At 38.0% G+C, this 24193-nt stretch overlaps 1 protein-coding gene across 10 annotated transcripts in view; it reads right to left on the minus strand.

Annotated features, from left to right (window-relative positions):
• The window catches only part of PKHD1 (PKHD1, fibrocystin/polyductin), a 477788-nt gene that overhangs the window by 14505 nt on the left and 439090 nt on the right, over positions 1 to 24193 (minus strand). For 7 of the 10 annotated variants that reach the window (XR_002345756.1, XM_021098821.1, XM_021098820.1 and 4 more), the window contains 5 exons: positions 22298 to 22448; positions 20726 to 20813; positions 13127 to 13234; positions 6033 to 6191; positions 1713 to 1835 (listed from right to left, as the gene is read on the minus strand). Coding sequence is in view for 9 of the 10 variants with exons in the window: in XM_021098821.1 (XP_020954480.1) it covers positions 1713 to 1835; positions 6033 to 6191; positions 13127 to 13234; positions 20726 to 20813; positions 22298 to 22448 (629 nt within the window). In the remaining variant the exon portion in view is untranslated. Of the gene's footprint in view, positions 1 to 693; positions 1186 to 1712; positions 1836 to 6032; positions 6192 to 13126; positions 13235 to 20725; positions 20814 to 22297; positions 22449 to 24193 lie in introns of those variants that run through there. The other 3 variants (XM_021098823.1, XM_021098822.1, XM_021098817.1) reach the window with 3 other exon arrangements.

The following is a 24193-nucleotide window of genomic DNA, read 5'->3' on the forward strand; positions in this document are numbered from 1 at the left end:
AGGGAAAGGGAAAGGGAAAAACACTAAAGTGCCATGGGTAATAATGAAATAAAACCAAATTTATTTAAAGCGAGCAATGATTAGGTGTTTTGTAGCTTGTAATCATTTCCGAAGAGAAGCAGGAGATGCCTCGTTACTTGCCTTGGGAAGGATGCTCTTAGATTTGGACAAAGCTCAGAAGACAAGAACAAATCTGCTGTGATCCCCAGGGGAGGATTTGGATAACACATTCTTCTATTTTTAACTGGGACATCCTAATAAAATGGCCTCTATCACTCTCTCATCTCTTCAATCTAAACTCTTCCACAGGAGGCCTGTCTCTGGTCTCATTCCAGATAATTTATTAATAAGCCACCACATAAAAAATATTCCTTAATAAAACACCTGGGCTTTGTGGAGTGTTTAAGCAGTTAATTTAAGCTGGGGGGGGGCACCCTGAGATTCATGTAGGTGGCCATATTAGATTACGGAAGAGATTTGCATCTCTCCTGCTATTTGCTGGGGAAAGAAGCTGGATACACCCCCTCTTCACCTCGGACCCTTTGCAAACACCTGTCCTGAATCTTCATGCCATAAGATGGATGAGAAGCTTCTGGAAACCAAAATCAAAGTGGTCTTAGATGGACTCCAGAAGGAGTTCCTGCCTGCTACACCCTGTCTCCATCCTTCACCCCACCCACCCACCCACTCACATTCCCTACCGCCTTCTGATGTAGGTCCATGAGCTGGAGTATGGCTGGCTAATTTGACAGGAGTCTTTTTTAAAAATAGCTTTATTTTCTCTGTGGGGAAAAAAAATCCAAACAGGCAAATAAACTGATACACAGATACGTACACAGTCACCAGAGTTCATTAAACTCATTAAGGGGAAGAACAACATTGAATTACCATGGTTTGGTTAAACATCCACTGGGAACCAGTAAGATTTATGTCCGTTTTCAAGCAGAAAATATCATGATACTTGCCTATTACTTAGGAAAAAAAAAAAACAAAAACAGAAATGGTCTTCTCTTTAAGATGTTTCAGATCGATGGAAGTTACATGAAAATTTTTCACACGTGTATTCATACTTAGCAAATCCATCTTGTGTTCTGCCTATTGTCCTTGTAGTTTCTGTGTCCTTAGGCCAAGGGCAAGACATTGGTCTGAGACGAATGCTTATCTTTTCTCCATTTGGCACCGATTCTAATGACAATTTAACAACATAACAAGCCAAATAATCTGGCATAATGTACAGCATAGGCAAATAATACCTTTCGCTAAAAGTACGACTAAAGAACAAAGCAGAGCTTAATAAAGCTAACTTATTTCTCGAGGGGGTCTATAGTCAATCTGGTATTTGGCAACTACGTTCTCTTCTTTCCCAGACGTGGTTATGTTGCCAAACTGGCAGCTTTGCAGTAGCTAAAGGAAAGATTATATGCCTATACTCTGGTTTTCCTTTTATCTATGTACCGAATTCAAATGTTAAACCAATAATCTTCCAGTAAGAAAAAGATATGTAAATGTCAACTCAAATAATCATTAATAGCTGAGTGCATCAGCTGGACTTGTACGTTCATATCCTGGGGTATAATGTCCTTGGGAAGAGGTGTCAAAGACTAAAGAAGGGGCTGTAAACCAAACTGATTCAGAAACTGGCAGCCAGTGGAGGCTACAGTTCACACACAATGGGTTTCTCATGTGGGAATTATCCCATTGGCCAAGCTTACCTTCTGCCATCACGGGGCCCTCTTTTTTAGTCTCCACGTGTGTTCCTTGGCATTTGGATAAGACATGGATACAATTCTTTGGATCATTAATCTGGGATTCAGAAATCTCTTCACTTTTTATTTCTGCATAAATGAAAAAAAAGTGATTTATTTTTCAGAATAAAATGACATTATTGTAAAGGAACCCTCAGTGTTAAGATGTTTCCCTGGTCCTCTCCCCCTCAAATGATGGTGATATACATGCCATAGAATGTAATACTCTATTGCAATATTCTCAGGGCTTCAGGAATGTTGAAATAAAATTCCACACATTGGCCGCCAAAACTGAGGTGTAAAATCGTATTGTCCAATACAGTTGCCACCACGTGGAGCTACTGAACTTGTGCAATGAGACTAGTCTGAATTGCGACTTGCTCTATGGGGTAAAATACACACCTGATTTTGCAACAATGTAAGATGTCTAATATTTTTATATCCATTACATGTTGAAATATTATTTTAATGTATGAGGTTAAATGGCTACTAGGAAATCGTACTATATTCCTTGCCTTTGGAGTTCATGTTATCGTTCTGTTGACCAGAGCTGGTATAGAACGTGATGAGCGTATTTTTTGTATTTTGTTTTTAAATAATTATAGATTCACAGAAAGTTTCAAAGAAATGTACAGGGAGGACCCAGGCACCTTCATCCAGCCTTCTCTCCATTTTCAACAAGTTGCATAACCGTAGTGTGATGTCAAAAACTAGGAAATTGGCATTGGAGCAATTCACAGAGCTCATACACAGGTGTGCTTTTTTTTTTTTTTTTTTTTTTTTTTTAGTTTTTAAAATACTTTATTCACATTCAGGACATGATTTTTTTTTTTTAAGTAAAATTTGGGTCAGTCTCCTCCCACCCCCTTCCATATTACAAAAATAATATGCATTGATTATGGAACATGACAAAGTACAGTTAAGCAAAAAGAAACTAAAAAAATCACCATTGGAGTTAACTCTACCCTACATTTTATTGTACATCTGTCTAGATATTCCCATATATAGTTATCATTTCTCCTTTTATAAAAATGTGGTTTCACTGACTATAAAATACTGCAGTTGTTTTATAGACCTGGTTTAAAAAAAAAAAAAAAGCATGTAGATGTTGTTAAGGAGAGGCTTTCATCTCCTGGAAATTACTTAAACTGTTTATTTGGTGAGTGTTGATGCTGTCTGAACCTCACAAAGGTTCCCTAAGGAGCTCTCAACTTCTCAGATCATCTCCATGACACCACATTTCTTGATCTGTAATTTTCTGATCTCTGACAAAAAAAAGTGTATCTGGTTTTCCTGGGTCAAAACTACTTAATTTTAGATAAGTTTATGCAAATTCAGAGGTGTGCTTTTGGTCTTCAGTCTATACTTGACTGAAGTGATGCTTTCTCTTCTATGCATTTAGTCATTAAATATATTAATAAAAGGACATTTACTACATTCCTCATGCCAGGCACTGTTTCAGGCATTGGAAAGACAATGATAAGTATGAAATGCCAGCTCCCCGCTATCCTGGAACTTTTGTTCTAGTTGAATGGTAGAGGATAAACAAATAAGTGTGTAATATAACGTCAGCTAACACCATGTCATGACATATGACGATGTTCTCAAGGAAAAGGACTTTTGTGATTGAGTTTTGAGCTAGACTAGTTGATTTTTTTTCAGAGAATATCATCTTGATATTGAAAGAACTTGAAAGAAGGACTGAAAGACAAATTATGGTTATTCATACTTGGGTATTTGGGAAGATTTTTTGATATTGTTTCTTATAGTTGATTTACAGTGTTCTATCAATTTCTGCTGTACAGGAAAGTGACCCAGTTATACACATATATACATTCTTTTTCTCACATTATCCTTCATAATGTTCCATCGCAAGAAACTAGATATTGTTGCCAGTGCTATACAGCAGGAACTCATTGATAATCCACTCCAAATAAATTGTTTTTTAAGTCAATTGAAGTGAGTCTGTGACTTCAAAGAAACAACTGACAGTATTTGTTGCTAGTGTTATGAATCAAGCTCACAGGGGAAATTTTAGATTTTTAAAAATTTTTTTAATTTTAATTTTTATGGCTGTACCTGTGGCTTATGGGTGTTCTCGAGTTAGGGGTCGAATCGGAGCTGCAGCTTAGGGCTACACCACAGCCATGGCAACACCAGGTCCAAGCCACATCTGCAACCTATTCCTAAGCTTGTGGCAATGCCAGATCCTTAACCCACTGGATCAGACCAGGGATCAAACCCACATCTTCATGGAGACAACACTGGGTCCTTAACCTGCTAAGCCAAAATGTGAACTCTTGAAATTTTAGAATTTTAGAAAATTTGTATCAACTACTATGAGCTTCACAGATTTCTAATTCTGTTGATATTAATATGTGATTGTTTAAAAAAATGGTAGAATGAAATATATCAGCATTAGGTATATCAGTAAAACAACATTTCCCAAGTGAGCAAAGAATAATGTTTCAAAATCATCCATGGGTAAAAGCTTCACTGAAAGCTCAAAGTATACTAGTATGCATTTTTTTTTGCAACACAGTATAAAAGTACATTGAGGAGCTCCCATTGTGGCATGGCAGAAACGAATCCAACTAGGAACCATGAGGTTGTGGGTCCCATCCTGGCCTCAGTCAGTGAGTTGAGATTCCAGCATTGCTGTGAGCTATGGTGTAGGTCGCAGACGTGGCTCGGATCTGGTGTTGCTATGGCTGTGGTGTAGGTCAGTAGCTGCAGCTCCGATTCAACCCCTAGCCTGGGAACCTCCATACGCCACAGGTGTGGTCCTAAAAAGCAAAAAAAAAAAAAAAAAAAGTACATTGATGTATACCTTTAAATAACTACCTCTTGTCCAGTTTGGTTTCAGTATCAAGAAAGAATATCCACAATTATCTATAAAAGCTAGTAAAATATTCTTCCTTTGTCTATTATGCATCTATTTGAGGCTATATTTTCTTCATATACTTCACCCAAAACAATACATTGCAACAGACAGAATGCAGAAGCTACGAAGAGAATCCAGCTGATTTATATATATACACATATATACATATCTATAAGTATATATGTATACAGATATAGAGATACAGATATATATCTCTATATATATTTTATGGCTGCACCCATGGCATATTGGAAGTTCCCAGGCCAGAGACTGAATCCAAGCTACAGTTGCAACCTGAGCCAGAGCTGTGGCAATGCAAGATCCTTTAACCCATTGCATGGGGTAAGGGATTGAACCTGTGCCACCACAGCCACCTGAGCGCCCCCCCAAAACACAAACACAAATGCATACATTTTTAGATTTAAGAACAAAGACCAAAACCTGTGATTCAACAAATCACAGGCAACAAGCCAGGATGAGAGCTCATTCTTCTTGAGAAAGACAAAGAATCCAAAGTTTCCTTGTTGTCTATCCTCCCACCCAATGACCACAGGGAGAGAGGCAGAGACCACACTGAACGTAATTCAAAATAAAGAGCATTCTAGTAGAGCTTTGTGCCCAGCGTGTCTCAGAAATCCAAGCACAGTGAACTGTCTAGTGGTGGCACCATGCTTCCTCCTCTTTCCTTCCTTTATTTTGACTTTCTTTCTTTGCCTCTCCTACTGTCACCTCTTTTATACCCATTCTTCCTATCACTTTGGTTTCCTAGTGTCTCCTAACATCACAAGTGTCCACCCCTGCCGCCCCCCCCAAAAAAGGAGAAAGTTTGGCTTCTGGGAAAACATCTAAGAACATAATCTCTATATTCCTAGAAGTAAAAAGCACTCTCTTCCTTCTTCTGAAAAAGAAGAGGACATCTTCCCTGGATGACTGACCTCTCCTTTTGGAGGGTCACCTGAGCTGCAGTGTTTCAGAGAGTGGGATCTGGAGGGAACCAAATTGCCTAGCTGGATCCTGGTGGTGAGAGATTGGACAAGTCACTTAGCCTTTCTGTGCTCCATGCTCCACCTCTGAAACCCAGACATCATACTCAGAACCTACTTCATAGGGCTGTTGTGAGAACGGAATGAATTCACATCTCTAAAGTGCTTATATCCCGGTCCATAGTGGGTATTCAGTAAATATAAGCTGTCATTATTATTGCTATTATTATTATTTATGATTGGGCAATCCTTGTCTCCACTTTAACAAGTGAGCAGTTTGGCTCCATCTAGTTTGATGTGTTGCAGAAGCTCATTAAAATTTCTCTTTGGGGGAAAAAATAGTTAATATATTATACATGATTTTTTTCCCCCAGATGTCTTTTCCCCCATAGATTCCCCCCCCAAAAAAAACATACATACTTCTGCTTTTGCTTTTCTTAAACCAACAACATACGAGGCAGCACAGAGCCATCCATGAGACCCCGGAGCACAGGAAGGCAGCCAGGATGATGGTGGACTTCTCGGATGGAGTCGCAGGTAAGACAGCAAATGACCTGGAGCGCGCTGTAAAATTGGCCCCTGTAAAAAAAAAAAAATTAAATACAAAATGATAATAATAACGTATTAACTGGATGCTAATATAATAAAATATTGTGGAAAAGATATGGTTATAACCATTCCTGGCACATAGTTGGTTTGATAAACATTTATTGAATTAGATGATTAAATACATGGGTCAATAATAAATCTAAGACACATGTTTCTTTTTTTGGCTATTTACTTATTTTTTACTTTTATTTTATTGAAGTATAGTTGATTTACAATGTTGCATTTGTTTTAGGTACAGCAAAATGATTCAGTTCTACATATCTAGGTATCTATTCTTTTTTCAGATTCTTTCTCCTTACAGGTTATTAGAACATATTGAGTATAGTTCCCTGTGCTATACAGTAGGCTCTTAATTGCTTATATATTTGCTATATAGTAGCGTGTATGTGTTAATCCCAAACTCCTAATTTATCTCTCCCTTTTTCCCCTTTGATAACCATAACTTTTTTCTAGATCCGTAGGTCTATCTCTCTTTTGTATAAGACACATATTTATGAAGAACTTCAAGATTCCAACAATAATATACAGTTATTCTTTCCAATGGGGAATACTTCCAATAATCTCCTATTTTCAGACCTACTTTCTCCACCAGTGCAAATCTGTGGCTTCACTCTTCTGTTACTAATTAGAACAGAAGCACTCTGGGCTCCAGATTGGGTGAATCTACTTGTGATGATATATGAATCTTACTTAAAACATGGAGTGTATAACACTTCAAAACAGGGATCCAAGAACTCCTACTAAGGAGCCAAGAGAATTTCTAAGGTCCACGAGAATTTTGTTATCTTGGAATCTGGAGTAGAGCAGGGGCCAATGACAGAGCCACTCTGGCAATGGATGATGAGTCAGAATGGCCATTCCTTCAGAGAGCACATCTTCCTAAGAACTCACCTCAAACTCCTCCCCTTTTCGTAGATTGAGAAATTTAGTTGTCACGCCATTAGAATTTTTGAAGCAAGGGGTAATAAAAGAATCCAAAAAAGAAAAAAACAAACAAACAAGCAAAAAAAAACAAACCTTGCCTATACACACGAAAACCTGTACACAAATGTTTACAGTACCTCTACCAACAATCACCAAAACCTGGCAACAATCCAAATGTTCTTCAACTGATGAATGGATAAGCCAATGGTGGTTTATCCAGACAATGGAGTACGACTCAGCCAAAAAGAGAAACAGAAAAAGAAAAGGGGGGAGGAGAAGCAGGAGGAAGAGAGGGAAAGAGGGTGGATAAAAAGAGGGAGGGAGGGAGGAAGGAAGGAAGGAAGAAAGGGACTCTTAATATTCTATAACTGGGTTGAATACCCAAGGTATTATGAGTGAGAGAAGCCCATCTCTAAAGGATATATACAATTTCAGTTATATGCTATTTAAAAAAACAAAACTATAAAGATCACTAGTTGCTAGGATGTGACGATGGACAAACAGCATAAGGGACACTTTTGGAAACATTCTCTATCCTAATTGTGGTGATTACATGAATCTATATATATCTTTGAACTCATAAAATGACATAACACAAAAAGATCATTTTTACTGTAGAATCTTATTCAAAAAAAATATGCATTTTAAAAATGTGCCTATAATACTGCAGATGATAAATATGGTCATCATTTTAGTTGTAGGAATGGTTTCATGGAAGTATAGATTCATCAAAACTTATCAAATTGTATGCTTTAAATATGTGTAGCTTATCATATGTCAATTACATCTTAAGACAAAAATTTAAGTTAAAAAAAAAACCGCTTCTCTGTGAGCACAAGTTAGTTATAACCAACATTTTTGAGGAGCTCTTTCAAAACAACTAACCCCAAATCTCTTCTTGCATCTGAATAATTCAGGCAAAAACAGTTCTTACTTTGTCTACTCAAGGAAACACCATGTTTTCTTTGCTGTGCTTCCCTTGGGCAGAACTTGGCAATTTGATTGGAAGTTGTAGTCAGATCTGCAGTCTCTTGACCCCTGGCTGACTTGGTCCTAAAGCTACTGTAACAAAATTATCTAGGAACACCTCTTCTGTGTGTACATCTTATACTTGAACCATATTGGGCTTGTTTGTTATCAATTAGTTGATTTTGATGGACAGCTGAATAAGCTAACTCTAGCCCAGCAACAGGGGGACGGATTTTCCTAGAGAGTCACAGAAGTAAAAGCAAAAGTCTTTATTCTTTTATCCATTTTCCAACAACTGCTCAGGGATTGTTTACTTCATGAAGTAGGTAAGTTACTGCTCTCATTCTTAAGATATTTACAAGCTAATAAGTGAAATAACATAGGCATACATATCTTAGTGATACGGATCAGAATGTGATCCATGCCATCAGAGTAATGCAAGTTAACTGCTTTGGAAGGTTATCTTCCATTGATAGGATTTTAAAAACAATCCCAGAGGAAGGAGCATCTAAACAGGGTTTTGAAGGTTGAGCAAATAAAAGCAGAAAAGAGAACAAAGCAATTGATGCTAAAAAAATTATTACTGGGAACTATTAGGAATTAATGCCGGAAAGCATGTGAGACAAATATTGGTGGGCATTAAGTGTCAAAAGCCAAAAGGCCCTTGACCATATTCTGAAGACCATGAGATGTCATAGAAGGAAAAATTCTGCCCTGAGAAGAGGCATGAGGCACCTGGGATATAGGAGATCAGGCCACGGAAGTGTTTAGGACACAATCACAGAAGGATGAAGTCAGACCTAAGGTTTACAAGCCTGGAGCAGTAACCTGGGTGTAAGGGTAGAGACCATCTGTTTTAAAATCATTTTACTAGCAGAATGTTTGGTTTTTTTTTTAAATGCAATCTTATATTTACTTCAGTATGCTCATGTATTCCTGAACAAATATTTATTTGTGACTATGACATGCCAGGTTTTTGGGTTTTTTTTTCCACCCCCTGAGGATGTAATGTTGAACTAAGCAGAATTCCTGTCCCTTTGGGGACTTAGGTTCTGGTGGGGGACAGAGCAGGCAGCAGACAAGCAAATACACAGATACTCTGGTGCCAGAGAGTGAAGGATGCCCTGCGGCAGACAGAGCGGGCTGGAGAGGGGAGCAGGGTAGGGATAGTGGTGTAGACAGAGTAGGGCAGAAAAGGGCTCTGAGAAGCCACCCTGAGTACTGGTGACTGAGCATGTGAATTTATGGAGGAGGAATATTCTAGACTTGAAAATGGCAAGCGACGTGGAGTTTTTCTTGGTGAGGTGGCAGGGTACACCCCATCTCAGCCCAGCAGCCTTACAGAACCCTCTAGGAGCTCCAAGGCTCCAGGAGATGGCTAGAGAAAGGACAGCCCAGACCACGGTAATGACAGTGCATGTGGAAAGGTGGGTGAGAAGTCAGTAGAACAAATTTACAGAAACCCTGCTCTCTTGGCACGTCTCGGGAAGTTCAGAAATGGATAAATGAGCTGGATTAGTCTACCTGTTAGAAAAACTTGTGAGGATGCCTTACACACTTCATCAGACCTATGTAACCTCTCAGTGCTTCATTTTCTATATTTCTAAACTAGCATAGTGATTAAAGCCAACAATACTATGTAATAAACTTCACCACTGCTGAAAGACTAGATCTTAAATGTTCTCACCACAAAAAGAATGATAATGATGGGACTTCCCTGGCAGCTCAGCAGGTTAAGGATCCAGTGCTGTCACGGCTGTGGCATGGGTTTGAGCCCTAGCCCAGGAATGCCCACATGCCATAGACGTGGTTTTAAAAAAAAAAGAATGGTAATTATGCAATGTGATATAGGTGTTAGCTAATGCTACAGGAGTAATCATATGCTATACATCTTTAACTTATATAATGTTAAGTCAGTTGTATCTCAGTAGAAAATAAATTCTCTATCTATGTTAAGTGAACTAAGTCCTAAATTATAAGTCTGTGTCTGTCTGTGGAACTATATCTTCGTATGCAATAATCAGCTAAACACTGAGAAAAGTAATGCCTATTTCCACTAAACAAAAATAAAGACATGGACCATCTTGGAAATTTTAGGAAGACAAATTGCCAATTTACATGATCTAAATTCAGGAATCTTGTCTGCCATTATCTGTCATTTCTGGGCCTTAAGTTGATGGTAAATTCTGTCCTCTTCCTTCATTTTTAAGAATTTTTTTAAATGAGATAAAAATAATAAAATAGGAGTAATAAGGGGGGAAGGGAGAAGAGGGAAAACAATTCTAAGGGAAAATGATTCTAAAATAATTCTAAGGGAGATGAGGGGAAATAATGAAAATGGTTAAGTCCTCTGCTTGATTTATGGCTGAAGCAACAATAACAGCCCCATGAATCAAGGCTTGTCATGTCCATTGTTTTGGAGCTTGTTAAAGAGGAGAGAGATCATTGATTGGCCTATCAACGTGGGGATGAGGGCTGCTTTCCCGCATAATTCCAGCACTAGTCAGTGATAACACCTGGAAACAAGGAGTCACTCTCAGGATCTGTGCTGTTCATGAGCTTGTCGTCTGGTGTTTTCTATTTCTCCTCTAACTATCCTTTTCTCACTGAACAGAACCTCACCTCATAGACTCTGTCTTGAAAATTATGAAGAATAATTTAAGAAAAAATACTAAGAGAAAGTGTCTCAAGACATTTCTTCAGTTAGGGGACTTTACAAGCCGTAGTGAAATCTAAAGGAAGTAGTGATCCAGTAAATGCGAACTCTGATGTAGAGCCAGCTCAACATCACAGGGGCACTGAGAAGCTTCTATCTATGCTACAGTTTACATGTGGTTTTATAACATATGCCTTAAAATAACCTTGATGGAGTATTTAGTCTTAGGTAACCACTAAGGAAACTGGAGGGCAAAGGACTTTTAAATATCCAACAAGTCGAGGACAAAATATCCAGTTCTACATGTGCTACCCTTCAAAATCCAACCTAGGGAATCCTATGGTCAAGGACATGGAGGCTGTTCTTCTGTGAACCTGCACTTCCATTAGGACAACTTCATAGGTATTAAAAGGACAACCACCCTACAAAACTAACAGTACTATCTGACCTCAGAAGATAACTCCCTTTATGAAGAAAAATGGTCCAAAACTTAGAGTGAAGAGAAAAAAATAGTGATTCAAGATCTGATCAATATCATACTGGAGAATTTTTCAACAAGCCCTTCCAAGGTTTATCAAATTCTCTGCAATACTTCTATTTCACTTAATATTTAATATTTACAGGACTGTTCTGTGAATGTGTAGAAGATTTGTAGGAGCTGCCAATGATTTTCATCTGGTAAGAATGTAAGAGATATCTGCAGACAAAGTAACCTCAGAGGTTACTGTTTGATTGCCTGTATATAATTTAACAAACTAATATCAGCAGCTGTACCATCTATAGGCTTTGCCATCCTCCTGATTTCCTCATTAAAGAGTTAAATAACTTGTTGATAAGTTCTTATCATATATGTTCATGAAAGCCATACGTTTAACTCTATGAAAAGAATACTGACCATTTGAATTTAAGTTTCAGAAGGATGAACTAATATCTGGTCTTAATTAAGTATTTATTGTTGGGCTTCAGATACCTCAGAACAAAACATTTAATTTCCTCTGTCTTTTCCAATATCTAAAAGGTTTTAATCCACTCATAATTTTTCTAGCATAGTTTTTTAAAAGCTTTGCATTATCACAGCCAAATTAACTGCTTTCCACAGCTGCATGTCTTAGGTATCAGACTAATTTTCCCTGACTCAAATGAATCATTGATTACAAATATCTACTTTTCAGTTCAAGTGTGATGTTAGTATTTTTAGAATTCTTTCTTAGGTGAGGAGGATTTTGCCCCCCTTTTGGTAAATCACAATGTAAGATGCAATATTTAGGAGTCCCCATTGTGGCTGAGTAGGTTAAGAACCTGACGTAATGTCTGAGAGGATGTAGGTTCCATCTTCGGCCTCGCTCAGTGGTTTGGGGAGCAAGCTGCAGTGTAGGTCATGGATTTGGCTCAGATCCAGTGTTGCTGTGGCATAGGCCTCAGCTGCAGCTCTGACTCGACCCCTAGCTGGGGAACTTCCATATGCCATACATGTGACTGTTAAAAAAAAAAAAAGCAATATTTAAATCATGTTTTTTAAATGGCAATTCTGGGTCTCTATCAGAGTCAAGCCTTTAAAAAGGGATGTCTATAATTGGACTCTCATCACAGGTCCCTAGGGTGAAAACTGGGCTCAACGCCTCCTGGCAAAAGTATTCTGCATAGGATCAATTAACTTTGAAATATAGAAAAAAGAATGTATACATGTATGTGTAACTGGGTCACCATGCTGTACAGTAGAAAAAAAAATAATGCATTGGGGAAATAAAAATAAAGTAAAATAAAACATTAAAAAAAAAGAAATACAGTGAACAGTGTTACCTTCTAAGAAAGCAAAATCTGTCAAGGACACTTCGGAAGGGAGAAGATTTCTTTTAGATATTTTTTCAAGAAGAACTGGTTCATACAAGCAATTTACACATACCATATACCTACACTTCTAAAGTACCCAGATTCTGAATGGGTATAGTCCCCATTTACAAGGAGAGGGTGGAGCAGGGGTGAGAAGGGCAGGGCTGAAAGATAAGGTTTTATAATGCTTAACACTCCATGACACTCTTATAAATTAAAACTTTTGAATTAATATCCAAGCAAATTCCATCAAATGTTCTAGAAAAGAAAGTAGAACATTCAAAGTAAATTTTAACAACTAGAGGAAAATGTACTTTTGGATTCTTGCTTACCAGGAGTCTCCAGAGGCTTCATTTATACACATATTCTTGCTTCTCACACCTTAATGATATAACCAAGGGAATTTTTCTCTAAACTACAATGGCTTCTTATTCATGATAGGAGCTAGTCCCATTGTAAAAGAGAAGGAGCTATATATATTTTTAGAAAAGAAACAGATAATAAAAACACACTATGCTGAAATTACCTGGAGGGGAAGTGACAGTAAAAATAAAGTGCCAATTTGACCCAGAGATCAAAACTGCCAAGTTGGAGAAGCTCACATAACCATCTTGAGTTTCTGCCCAAGTACATCCTATAAACAAAGACAAAACCAAAAAGTAACTGTTACCTACACAAGAGCAATTTCTTCAGGTATTCTTTGTAGAGAGGCAATTGAACAATAAAGAAAGAAATATAATTAAAGAGTTCACTAAATCTCAGACAAATCTTGGAACCAAATAATCCAACACAATAATAATAACAACAGCTAACACATATTGAAATCTTACTATGCTGAACATTGCACTTCATACTCATTATTATAAACAAACTACACAACCTTACAAAATATGCTGTGATCTATAGTCAAGAGATTAGGAATAGGCTCCTGAAAGGTTAAATTATTTGGTGTACGGAGGGTTATAGATCAAATCTGCCAGATTTCAAAGTTTGTATTCCTAACTACTTCTATATATTGACTTTTATTATTAAATGTGTCAAAAGAAAGAAAATCTATTATTTCTCTAGGTGGTTAAGTTTCTAGGCTTCTTCCATGCAAGGGATCTGTAGTTTATGTAGTAGCAGAATAAAGTCAATTGATCACGACCACAGGAATGCATTAAATCAGAACTGATAAAGGCTATCCTATTTAGCAACTTGAATTGTTTGGGCTATGGTTTAAAAAAAAAATGTAAAAGGGAAAGCTTACATCTTCTAAGAATAGGCCATCTATTTGCAAAGTGAAAGAAGGAAACTTCATACCAGATCATATTCACAATGCTATTAATTAGTCTTCTGACTCCAATACCCTCAAATTACTTTGTGAATTAACAGCTGCTCCATTTCACTCTGGAAATGTCACATGATTGGTACTGAGGACAATGAGTTAAGAGAGTGGTCCTAAAGTTTCAAAATTGGTTTGAGATCTTTTTTATTTTTTTAATTTTTATTTTTTGTCTTTTTGCCTTTTCTAGGGCCGCTCCTGCGGCATATGGAGGGTCTCAGGCTAGGGGTCGAATCGGAGCTGTAGCCCCTGGCCTACACCACAGCTCACGGCAACGCCGGATTCTTAATCCCACTGAGCAAGACCAGGGATCGAACCCTCAACCTCTTGGTTCCTAGTCGGATTTGTTAACCACTGAACCACGATGGGAACTCTGGTTTGAGATCTTTAAGGGTGAAAGGTATCACACAGATAATAACATGCACCGAGTTACATTTTTTCAATTCAATTGTTCCATCCTTTTTGTGAAAATATTTTCTTTCCTTATCAATTTTGCAAGCTAACTAAAACTTCCTTTTTCAGAAACATCTTTTCCTTCATCTCTTCAGTGTCCTAAAATAAATAAAATGCCCAGAAAAAATGGAAATAAATAAGCCAAGACTCAAATAAATGATAGGCGCCCAAGATAAATGCCGTTTATATTCTTTAAAACCTATATGCATCAAAATTATGGTCAATAAACTCTTGCAAACAATGAACTGCAGAGTACAGATGTTCAACATGAAATCGTTTGCTGCAGTTTTCCTTTGACAAACGTCCTTATTGTTCCCATCTTTGGAAGAATACAAAGCAGCATTTAATCGAAATATGTCCGGCGAGCACAGTGAGTCTGCCTCGTAGAACAGCCGCCAAACTGCCTAATGGAAAGCACTTTAGCTCCAAATGGGTTTGCTTTTGTGTTAAATACCAGCTTGCCTGAGAGATCTCTACCAAGATTCCCATCTATATCTATGATATTCTCAGATTTGAAGCATATGTGCCCAAAAGCTGAAGCAGTTGATGCTAAGTACAGTACATTACTCTGGGGTTCATCATATCTCTGAAATCATAATTGTAAAATAGACAAATGTCATCGAACAGGCTCCCTGATCAAGCTGGAGGAAACAATGTACTGGTTGAGGGGACCTGGAAGGAGGCGGGTGTTGGGCTTGAAGCAAGACTGAAATTGATTCCCCGACTTATCCCCGGAAGGTTACCTGAATATGTTTCTGTAAGGCACAGAGTGGCTGAGTCCCTCCATAATTCAAATGCTGGAACCTAATCTCCAATATGATGGTATTTGAGTGGGGGGTGACTTTTGGGGGGTGATTAGGTCACAAGAGCAGAGGCTTCATAAATGTAATTAGTGCCCTAACAGAGGGGACTCCTGAGACCTCTCTTGCCCCTTGTGCATGTGAGGACAGTGAGAAGATGACTATCTATGAAGTAGGAAGAAGGTTCTTACTGGACACAAAATTTTTTGACACCTTGATCTGGGACTTCCCAGTCTTTGTAACTGTGAAAAATACACATCTTTGTTTATAAGCCACGTGGTGTATGGGATTCTGTTACAGCAGACGGAAGGACAAGGACAAGTGTGAAGTGAGGGTAAGGAAGTGTGCAAGGTCTGAAGTGTGGTTAAGGTATGGAATACAGATCACGTATGGAGTAGAGGATAGAGACAGGTGAGTTTCGCTAGACAGGTGAGGGTAGCTAATAAAACAAATTACTAACACATGAAAAAGGGTGAAACTGAAATTTTTGATGCTGTTGAAATAACATCAGGTCAGTACATTACTGTTACAGCACATACATTTCATACCGAAGTGCACTGTAGCTCTGATTCGACCGCTAGCCTGGGAACTTCCATATGCTATAGGTGTGGCTTTAAAAATTTAAATAAATAAATAAATAAGAATTAAAATTTTTTTTTTCCAGTGAGAAAAGGCAGATTGTTGAATGGAAATATGGAAAACTCTGAGGTGATTCTCACAAAACAAGCAGCATTATTTGGGCCTTTAATATTTGATGATAAATTTGAAGCTGCCCACCTGAAATTAACATAATGTCGTAAATTAGCTACAGTTGTTTTTTCCTTTTCTTCTTTTTCTTTCTTTTTTTTTTTTTTTTTTTTTTTTGTCTTTTTGCCATTTCTTGTGCTGCTGCCGGCATATGGAGGTTCCCAGTCTAGGGGTCCAATCAGAGCTGTAGCCGCCGGCCTACGCCAGAGCCACAGCCATACCAGATCCGAGCTGCATCTGCAACCTACACCATAGCTCAGGGCAACGCCAGATCCTTAACCCACTGAGCAAGGCCAGGGATCAAACCTGCAACCTCATGGTTTCTAGGCAGATTCGTTAACCACTGAGCCACGATGGGAACTCCTAGTTTTTTGGGTTTTTTGTTTTTGTTTTGTTTTTTGATGGATTGTACAAAGAGAAAGTGAACTGGGTACTGCAGAGAGTAACAAGACTATGGACTTTTGAAGAAAACTGTTTTTGTGCATAGGTTGAAAAATTTTGGTTCCTTAAAAGTAAATAGATAGAAATAGAGAATTTATAGACCAAAATAGTTGAAAGGCAACTTGAAAAGAGATAGAAGGGAAATTTATAGCTCTACCAAGAAAGCAACAGAATGAAACAAGCTTTAAAAGGTAAGGGTTTTGAAGCTATGAAATGTGTCCTGCCACCTCAAGAAAACTTTCTGAAGGGACTGTTCTGTTATCTGGAATTGGAGTGGCTTTGCAGTAAGATGACATGTATAATCTAAAGAAAAGAGGGATGTAAAAAAGATTCTGGTAATAATTCATTTAAAACCGTGTTGAATGAGAATTCATTATCTTGGACACCTTATCAAAGCAATTCTATATCATTCCTTTTTTCAGAGACAAGTAACAAAGAATGAAAGAACAAAATGCACAGGAATGACAGGTGTTATATCTCAGGGGATAGGAATAGTCTAGGCCAAAAATAAATGCAATTAGCAGGAGAGGCAAGATTTAGCACTTCTGTTACAATGCACTCATTCCTATACATTTTAGCATTTCGTATATTTTATAGGAGGCATGTGAATGAGCTTAGACTCAAAGCCAAGGTAGAGCAAAAGAGAACTGTAAAATCACTGCCTATTCTTGGAAACCAGCAATTTTGCAGATAGGCTAATGTTTCAACTAGTAGATGAATCATTAACAAGTTTAAAAAACAATACAGAAAAAACCAAAAATCAATAGAAATGCCTTAGTCAGTTCATGAAGTATAAGAAATCTGCTAAGCTGACTTTTTAAAAAGAGTTATCAGAAGTTCCTGCCATGGCTCAGCAATATCAAACCCAAATAATATCCATGAGCACACAGGTTCGATCATTGGCCTTGCTCAGTAGGTTAAAGGATCCAGTGGTGTTGCCGTGAGCTGTGGTGTAGGTTGCAGATGCTGCTCGGATTCTGCATTGCTGTGGCTGTGGTGTAGGTTGCAAGCTACAGCTCTGATTCAGCTCCTAGCCTGGGAACTTCCATATGCCATGGGTGTGACCCTAAAAAAGACATTAAAATACAATACAATAAAAAAGAGTTATCAATACAGCATCTAATTTTGCTTTTGTTGTCTGTGCTTTTAATCTATTAAATCATTTCCAAGACCACTGTCAAGAAGCTTTTCCTCTCTTGTCTCCTAAAAGTTTTACAGTTTCATGTCTTATGCTTAAGACTAATCTATTTTGAGTTGATTTTTCTGTATAATGTAAAATAAGTGTTTAATTTCATTCTTTTGTAAGGGAATATCCAGTTTCCCCAATACCATTGTTAAAGAGACAATGCTTTTCCCATTGTATATTCTTGGTTCCCTTGTCAAATATCAGTTGGCCATATGTGTGTGGATTTATTTCCAGGCTTTCTATTCTATTCCATTGGTCTATAAGTGTGTCTTTACGTCAGTATCATATTCTTTTTTTTTTTCTATTATAGTTGATTTACATTGTTCTGTCAATTTCTGCTGTACAGCAAAATGACCCAGTGTGTGTGTGTGTGTGTGTGTGTGTGTGTGTGTATACACACATTCTTTTTCTCACATTATCTTCCATCATGTTCCATCACAAGTGATTAGCTATAGTTCCATGTGCTATACAGCAGAATCTCATTGCTCATCCACTCCAAATGCAATAGTTTGCACCTACTAACCACAAACTCTCGGTCCATCCCACTCCCATGCCCTTGCTCTCCCCCTCAGCACCACAAATCTGTTCTCCAAATCCATGAGTTTGTTTCTTTACTGTAGAAAGGATCCTTTATGCTGTCTATTAGATTCCAGATATAAGTAATACCATGTGGTATTTGTCTTTCTCTTTCTGACTTACTTCACTTAGTATGAGAGTCTCTAGTTCTATCCATGTTGCTGCAAATGACATTATTTTGTTCTTTTTTGGGACTGAGTAGTATTCCATTGTGTGTGTGTGTGTGTGTGTGTGTGTGTGTGTGTGTGTACACCATATGTTCTCTACCCCTTCATCCATCGATGGACATTTAGGTTGTTTCCATGCCTGGCTATTGTGAACTGCAATGAACATAGGGGTGCATGTATCTTTTTCAATGAAAATTTTGTCCAGATATGTGCCCAGGAGTGGAATGGCTAGGTCATATGGTAGTACTATTTTTAATTTTCTGAGTACCTCCATACTATTTTTCACAGTGGTTGTACCAATTTATACTCCCACCAACAGTATAGGAGGGTTACCTTTTCTCTACACCCTCTAAACCATCTGTTATGTGTTGACTTGTTAATGATGGCCATTCTGACCAGTGTGAGGTGGTACCTCATTGTAGTTTTGATTTGCATTTCTCCAATAATTAGTGATGCTGAGCATTTTTTCATGCACCTGTTGGCCATCTGTATATCTTTGGAGAAATGTCTATTTAAGTCTTCTGCCCATCTTTCAATTTGGTCACTGGTTTTTTTGCTATTATAGTTTTGTAATGTATTTTGAAATCAGGACATACAATGCTTACACTTTTGTTCCTATATGTCAATATTGTTTTGGCTATTTGTCATCTTTTGCAGTTCCATATAAATTTTATAATTTTCAGAAAATTTTTGTAAGAAAATGCTATTGAGATTTTCATAGAGATTGCATTGAATCTAGATCACTTTGGGTAGAATGGACGTCTTAAGCAAAAATAGACAAATGAAATTACATCAAATTAAAACATTTCTGCAGAGCAAAGCAAATAATCAGCAGAATACAAAGGCAACCCACAGACTGGGAGGAAATATTTGCAAGCCATATATCTGGTAAAGGAATTAGTTTCCAAAATATGTAAGGAATTCTTAAACCTCAATAGCAAAAAAATAAAATAAAAATAAATAAATAAAAAACCCAATTAAAAAACAGACTAAAGAGGTGAATAGACATTTTTCCAAAGAAGACTTACAAACGGCCGACAGTTTATGTAAAAATGCTCAACATCACTAGTTATCAGAGAAATACAAATCAAACCCCAATGAGATATCATCTCACACCTATTAGGATGGCTATTATTAAAAAAAAAAGGTAAGTATTGGTGAGGATATGGAGAAATTGGGACTTTTATACAGTGTGGATGGGAATGCAAAATGGTGTATGTAGCCTCTAGGGAAAACAGTATGGAGCGTCCTCATAAAATTAAAACTAGAAATACTACATGATCCAGCAAGCACACTTCTTTATACCAAGTAATTGAAATCAGGATTTCAAAGATATATCTTCATCCCCATATTTGTTGCAGAGCTATTTATACTAGCTAAGATATGGAAACAATCTAAAGGCCCATCAACAGATGAGCTATAGAGAAAATGTGGAATAGATAGAGAGAGAAAGAGAGAGAGATAGAAAGATAGATATACACACAATGGAATATAGAGAAAGAGAGAGATATAGAAAGATAGATATACACACAATGGAATACTTTTCAGCCTTATAAAAAGGAACTTCTGAAATACCTGACAGCCTGGATAAATCTTGAGGACATTACGCTAGGTGAAACCAGCCAGTCACAAGAGGACAAAGGTAGTATGATGTCATGTATATGAAGTATCTATAATAGTCAAACTCAGAAGTTCCTTGGTGGCTTAGCAGGTTAAGATCCACATTGTATTGCAGTGGCTCAGGTCACTGGCGTGATGAGGGTTCAATCTGTGGCCCCAGAACTTCTGTATGCTGCAGATGCAGCCAAAACATATATAAGTAAAGAAATAGCCAAACTCACCAAAAAAAAGAGTAGAATGATGTTTTTTTGTTTTTGTTTTTGTTTTTTTAATTGTCACATGCACCAGCTCCAAGGAAGGGAAACAAAGATAGCCGTGGCACTGGAACTCAACAGGAGGGTGACAGAGGACAAAGAAAGGTGGAGAGGAGAAAATGAGTTCTCAGGGCCTGCTCTGGGCCAGGTGCTGTGCATTCACCATCACATTCATTTTTCTTAACACTGAGAACCAGGGTTCCTGTTTCCCCATGGAAACTACATTGTACCTTTGACTTGATATTGCACCAGAGAGCCATCTGTCAGGAGCTGCCATGCCTTTTTCCTTACACCCCATTGATGATACAAGTGTAACAGAAATGCTCTTTCACTATCCCAGGGGAGGGGGAGGTGCAGATGGTTCCTTAAGCATTTCCTGCCAATCTATTGTTCCTTTTTGCAGACGCCAGCATTGCAGACTGAAAGGAAGTGAAGGAGATTTCTTCCAAATTATAGAAGATGCTGAATATCACCAACCTTGTGATGAATTCCCAATGGTTGCAAACCTTTCCTCACAGATGCAATTACAACTGGTCTCTGATATCACAGGTACCTACCTCTCAGCACAGAATCAGATGTCCCTTCCAGGGAAACAGAAATGGCCCAAGGCTCTGATGGAGGCCCCAGGGACTCTACTGTCCGATTCTGAAATCAGAAAAAAAAAAAAAAAAAAAAAAAAAAAGGAAAATTTGGACTCAGAGGAGAATTTTGTAAAGTAATCTGAAAGAGAAGAGGATTATTCAGACAGAACTTTTTTTTCTCTTTTTAGGACTGCACCTATGGCATATAGAAGTTTCCAGGCAAGGGGTTGAATTGGAGCTGCAGCTGCCAGCCTACACCACAGCTCACAGCAACACCAGATCCTTAACCCACTGAGTGATAAAACCCACATCCTCATGGATCCCAGTCGGGTTTATAACACACTGTACCACAACAGGAACCCCAGACAGAATCTTTTATAAAGCATACATTCATTAGAAACAAGCAAGGGAAAAAAACCCAAATAAATATTTTCTTTCTCACATTAAGAATATATCAACGAGTTCCCTTCATGGCTCAGCAGGTAACAAACTGACTAGAGGGTCCATGAGGACGCGGGTTCGATCCCTGGCCTTGCTCAGTGGGTTAAGGATCTGACGTTGCCATGAGCTGTGATGTAGGTAGCAGATGTGGCTTGGATCTGGTGTTGCTGTGGCTGTGGTGTAGGCAGGCGGCTACAATTCCGACTGGACCCCTAGCCTGGGAACCTCCATATGCCATGAGTGTGGCCCTAGGAAGCACAAGAAGACAAAAAACAAACAAACAAACAAACAAAAAAAAAACAAAGAACGTAAAGAATACATCAAAATGTTTACTGAGAGAAGTGCAGGAAGGTTACTGCAGGAAAAGTTGGGGCAGGGCAATGAAGAAGAGAAAGGAGTACAAATTTTACAGAAAAGGAGACCAGCATCAGGTACAGAAGGGTAAGAAGGATAAGAAGAGGACAAAGCACGTGTCAGGCTAGAGCAGAAGGGTGGCCCTCAGTCCCGTGGCCTTTGGCCCTCTGCAAGCACATTAGGGGAGGCATTTTAAAAATAAAGAGGGAAACGCTGATTTAACTATCATATTTCACTTTTTCCTCTCATGACATCAATACATAGAGAAAAGATAAAACAAAATCAGAAGGCGTGGACACGGAAATCAGAATTAAGCACAGAAGCCTCTCGTTGTTGATGTACTTAACCACATACAAGAGAAATCATTTCAAATAACATAAAACTATAAGGCAGATGTGATGGCATAAATGCCTTCATTAGCATATGAAATTACTTCTTCAGATAGAGATATAGCACTTTGAGAAGGCTAGATTTTGAGAAGATAAAAGAGACCTGCTTTAAGAATTTGCTGGGGGAGGAAAAAAGGATCAGAATTGCATTTCTACACGATCAAATTCTGGACGTTCAAAGCAAGTGGAAGGAAAGTAGGCTGTGAAACAGAAGGAAGATGATGAAAGTGCTTTGATGTTCCAAGTGTGGCAAATGTCACAGCGTGGGCTGGCACCCTGGACACATGTATCGGGATGATGGTGGTGGAATCTGGAACATGCACAGAATACAACACACTACCCAGCTCCAAGTCAAAATTGTTACTTGTGCACAAGGGACCTGCTTATCCAGAAAAACGAGCTGGGGTTGGACGGTAAGTTCTCTTCCCACTTCTCCATCTGAAGGCTGGACTAGGACTTTAAGAGCAGAGGGCCGAATATATATCAAGTTTCCAGTTTCGAAACTGCTTGTATTTCTGGCACATGTTAAAAAAAAGAGAGAGAGAGAATACATGTATAAGATTACAGATATCATATCACTGCAGTAGCTATTTTTCCATAATATATTATGACTAGTGGAAAGATCTGCATTTGCCTTTGTTTCTGGAAACCAAATAACACCCTGTATAGCCAACAGGTCCTTACAACCAAAGAAAATTATGTATTTATTTTATATGTTTGCTTAGCCATACGAAAGGATGGACTATGTGTGGGGAGGTGGGAGAAGCATATATTATGTGCTTCGATTTTTATCACAATTTATTAGTATCAATTCCCAAAAAACTTCCGTGAGACAACACAGCAGACTAAAATACTTAGAAGGTGGAGAATTGTTCTAAGTAGGCTAGTAAACCAGCTCTCTCCCAAAAGGACTGGATTTCATGTTTTCCAATTTCCACGGTGTAAATACGTTCACCATGGCTGATTCTGTGGTACCCAGATGACATCACCGAGAAGAATTGAGAAGAGATGCCTGGGAGCAAACTCCCGCACCACTGTTTCACATGGAATAGCTCATTTAATCTCACAACAACCCTTTTGTTTTCCTAGTCTCCACAGGATGCTTGCACTAAATAAATTCCACAACTGTGGAATTAATTGATTAATGTATTTCAATTGAATGAAGCCCTTAGGGAGAATAATATTTATGACTAATATATGCTGCGCACTAACCTTGTACCAGGTACTATTCTATGCTTTCCATGTATACTCATCGTATCTTTAAAATAGCACTGTTACACATGAAAAAACTGAAGCCCCAAAAAGCTTAACCAACTTGCCAAAGATCTTACAAACAGTAAGCGTACGACCAGGGTCTAGAGCTATATTGTTTTCACCTCTTTGGAGCACATTAATGGCTGATGTAACTTAGCAATAAAATGGAATAAATACAAAATGAAATTAAATAGTGTGTAATTCATGATACCTCAAAACACTTTTTCCCCAGAGCTTTGGTATTTTTTGAAGATCAAGGTAGCTTTATCTAAAGAACATTATGGATTACATACCTATTGTCCCATTAAGCCTGTGGTTTATTACACATCAGAGGCATGCAGTAGAGTTTTAGCAATTAAAGGGAGATATATAGACACCATACATCATGTATATTACCCTAATATAGAGTAATATATTAACCTTAATAATATTGTTAGACCTAGGTCAAGTCTAACAAGGCTTTGATTTAAAAAAAAAAAAAAAAGTAGCCTACTCTGCCCTTGATTAAATGCTGGTGAGTCAATTACTTGATTCCCTAATCTTTTTTTTTTCTTATGTGAGGGAAAAAGGATAAAATATATATTTTACATAGAGAATGTATGTGAAGTAAAGGTGACAATTAGTCCTAAAAAGAGGAGACAGTGGAAGAATAAATACAAAGGATCACATACTGTGATGTTTCTGTAAGAAGCAATTTCCCTCTCCCCTGAGAATCCTGGGAAATGGGGGTGGAGCAGGCATGTGTGGTCCTACAAAGCCCCTTTGGTCATCTACCAGCAAAAGCCCTGACCTCTGCTGGAATCCCTCACTGGAAATTCAACCTACCCTGGCCTGATCATCATTACTACTTTGCTTAGCCTGGGTAAATCTACTTTTTTTTAAAAGGAAAAATTTAAATCAGATTTAAAAAATCCATGCTATTAATTCTATCCTTCTATAGCTCCCAGGTTATTGGAAAATTCTGACATTGCTACAGATCCTATTCCTCCCATAGCCTATTTCTTAA

Source organism: Sus scrofa, chromosome 7, assembly GCF_000003025.6.
Source record: "Sus scrofa isolate TJ Tabasco breed Duroc chromosome 7, Sscrofa11.1, whole genome shotgun sequence".
NCBI lineage: Eukaryota > Metazoa > Chordata > Mammalia > Artiodactyla > Suidae > Sus > Sus scrofa.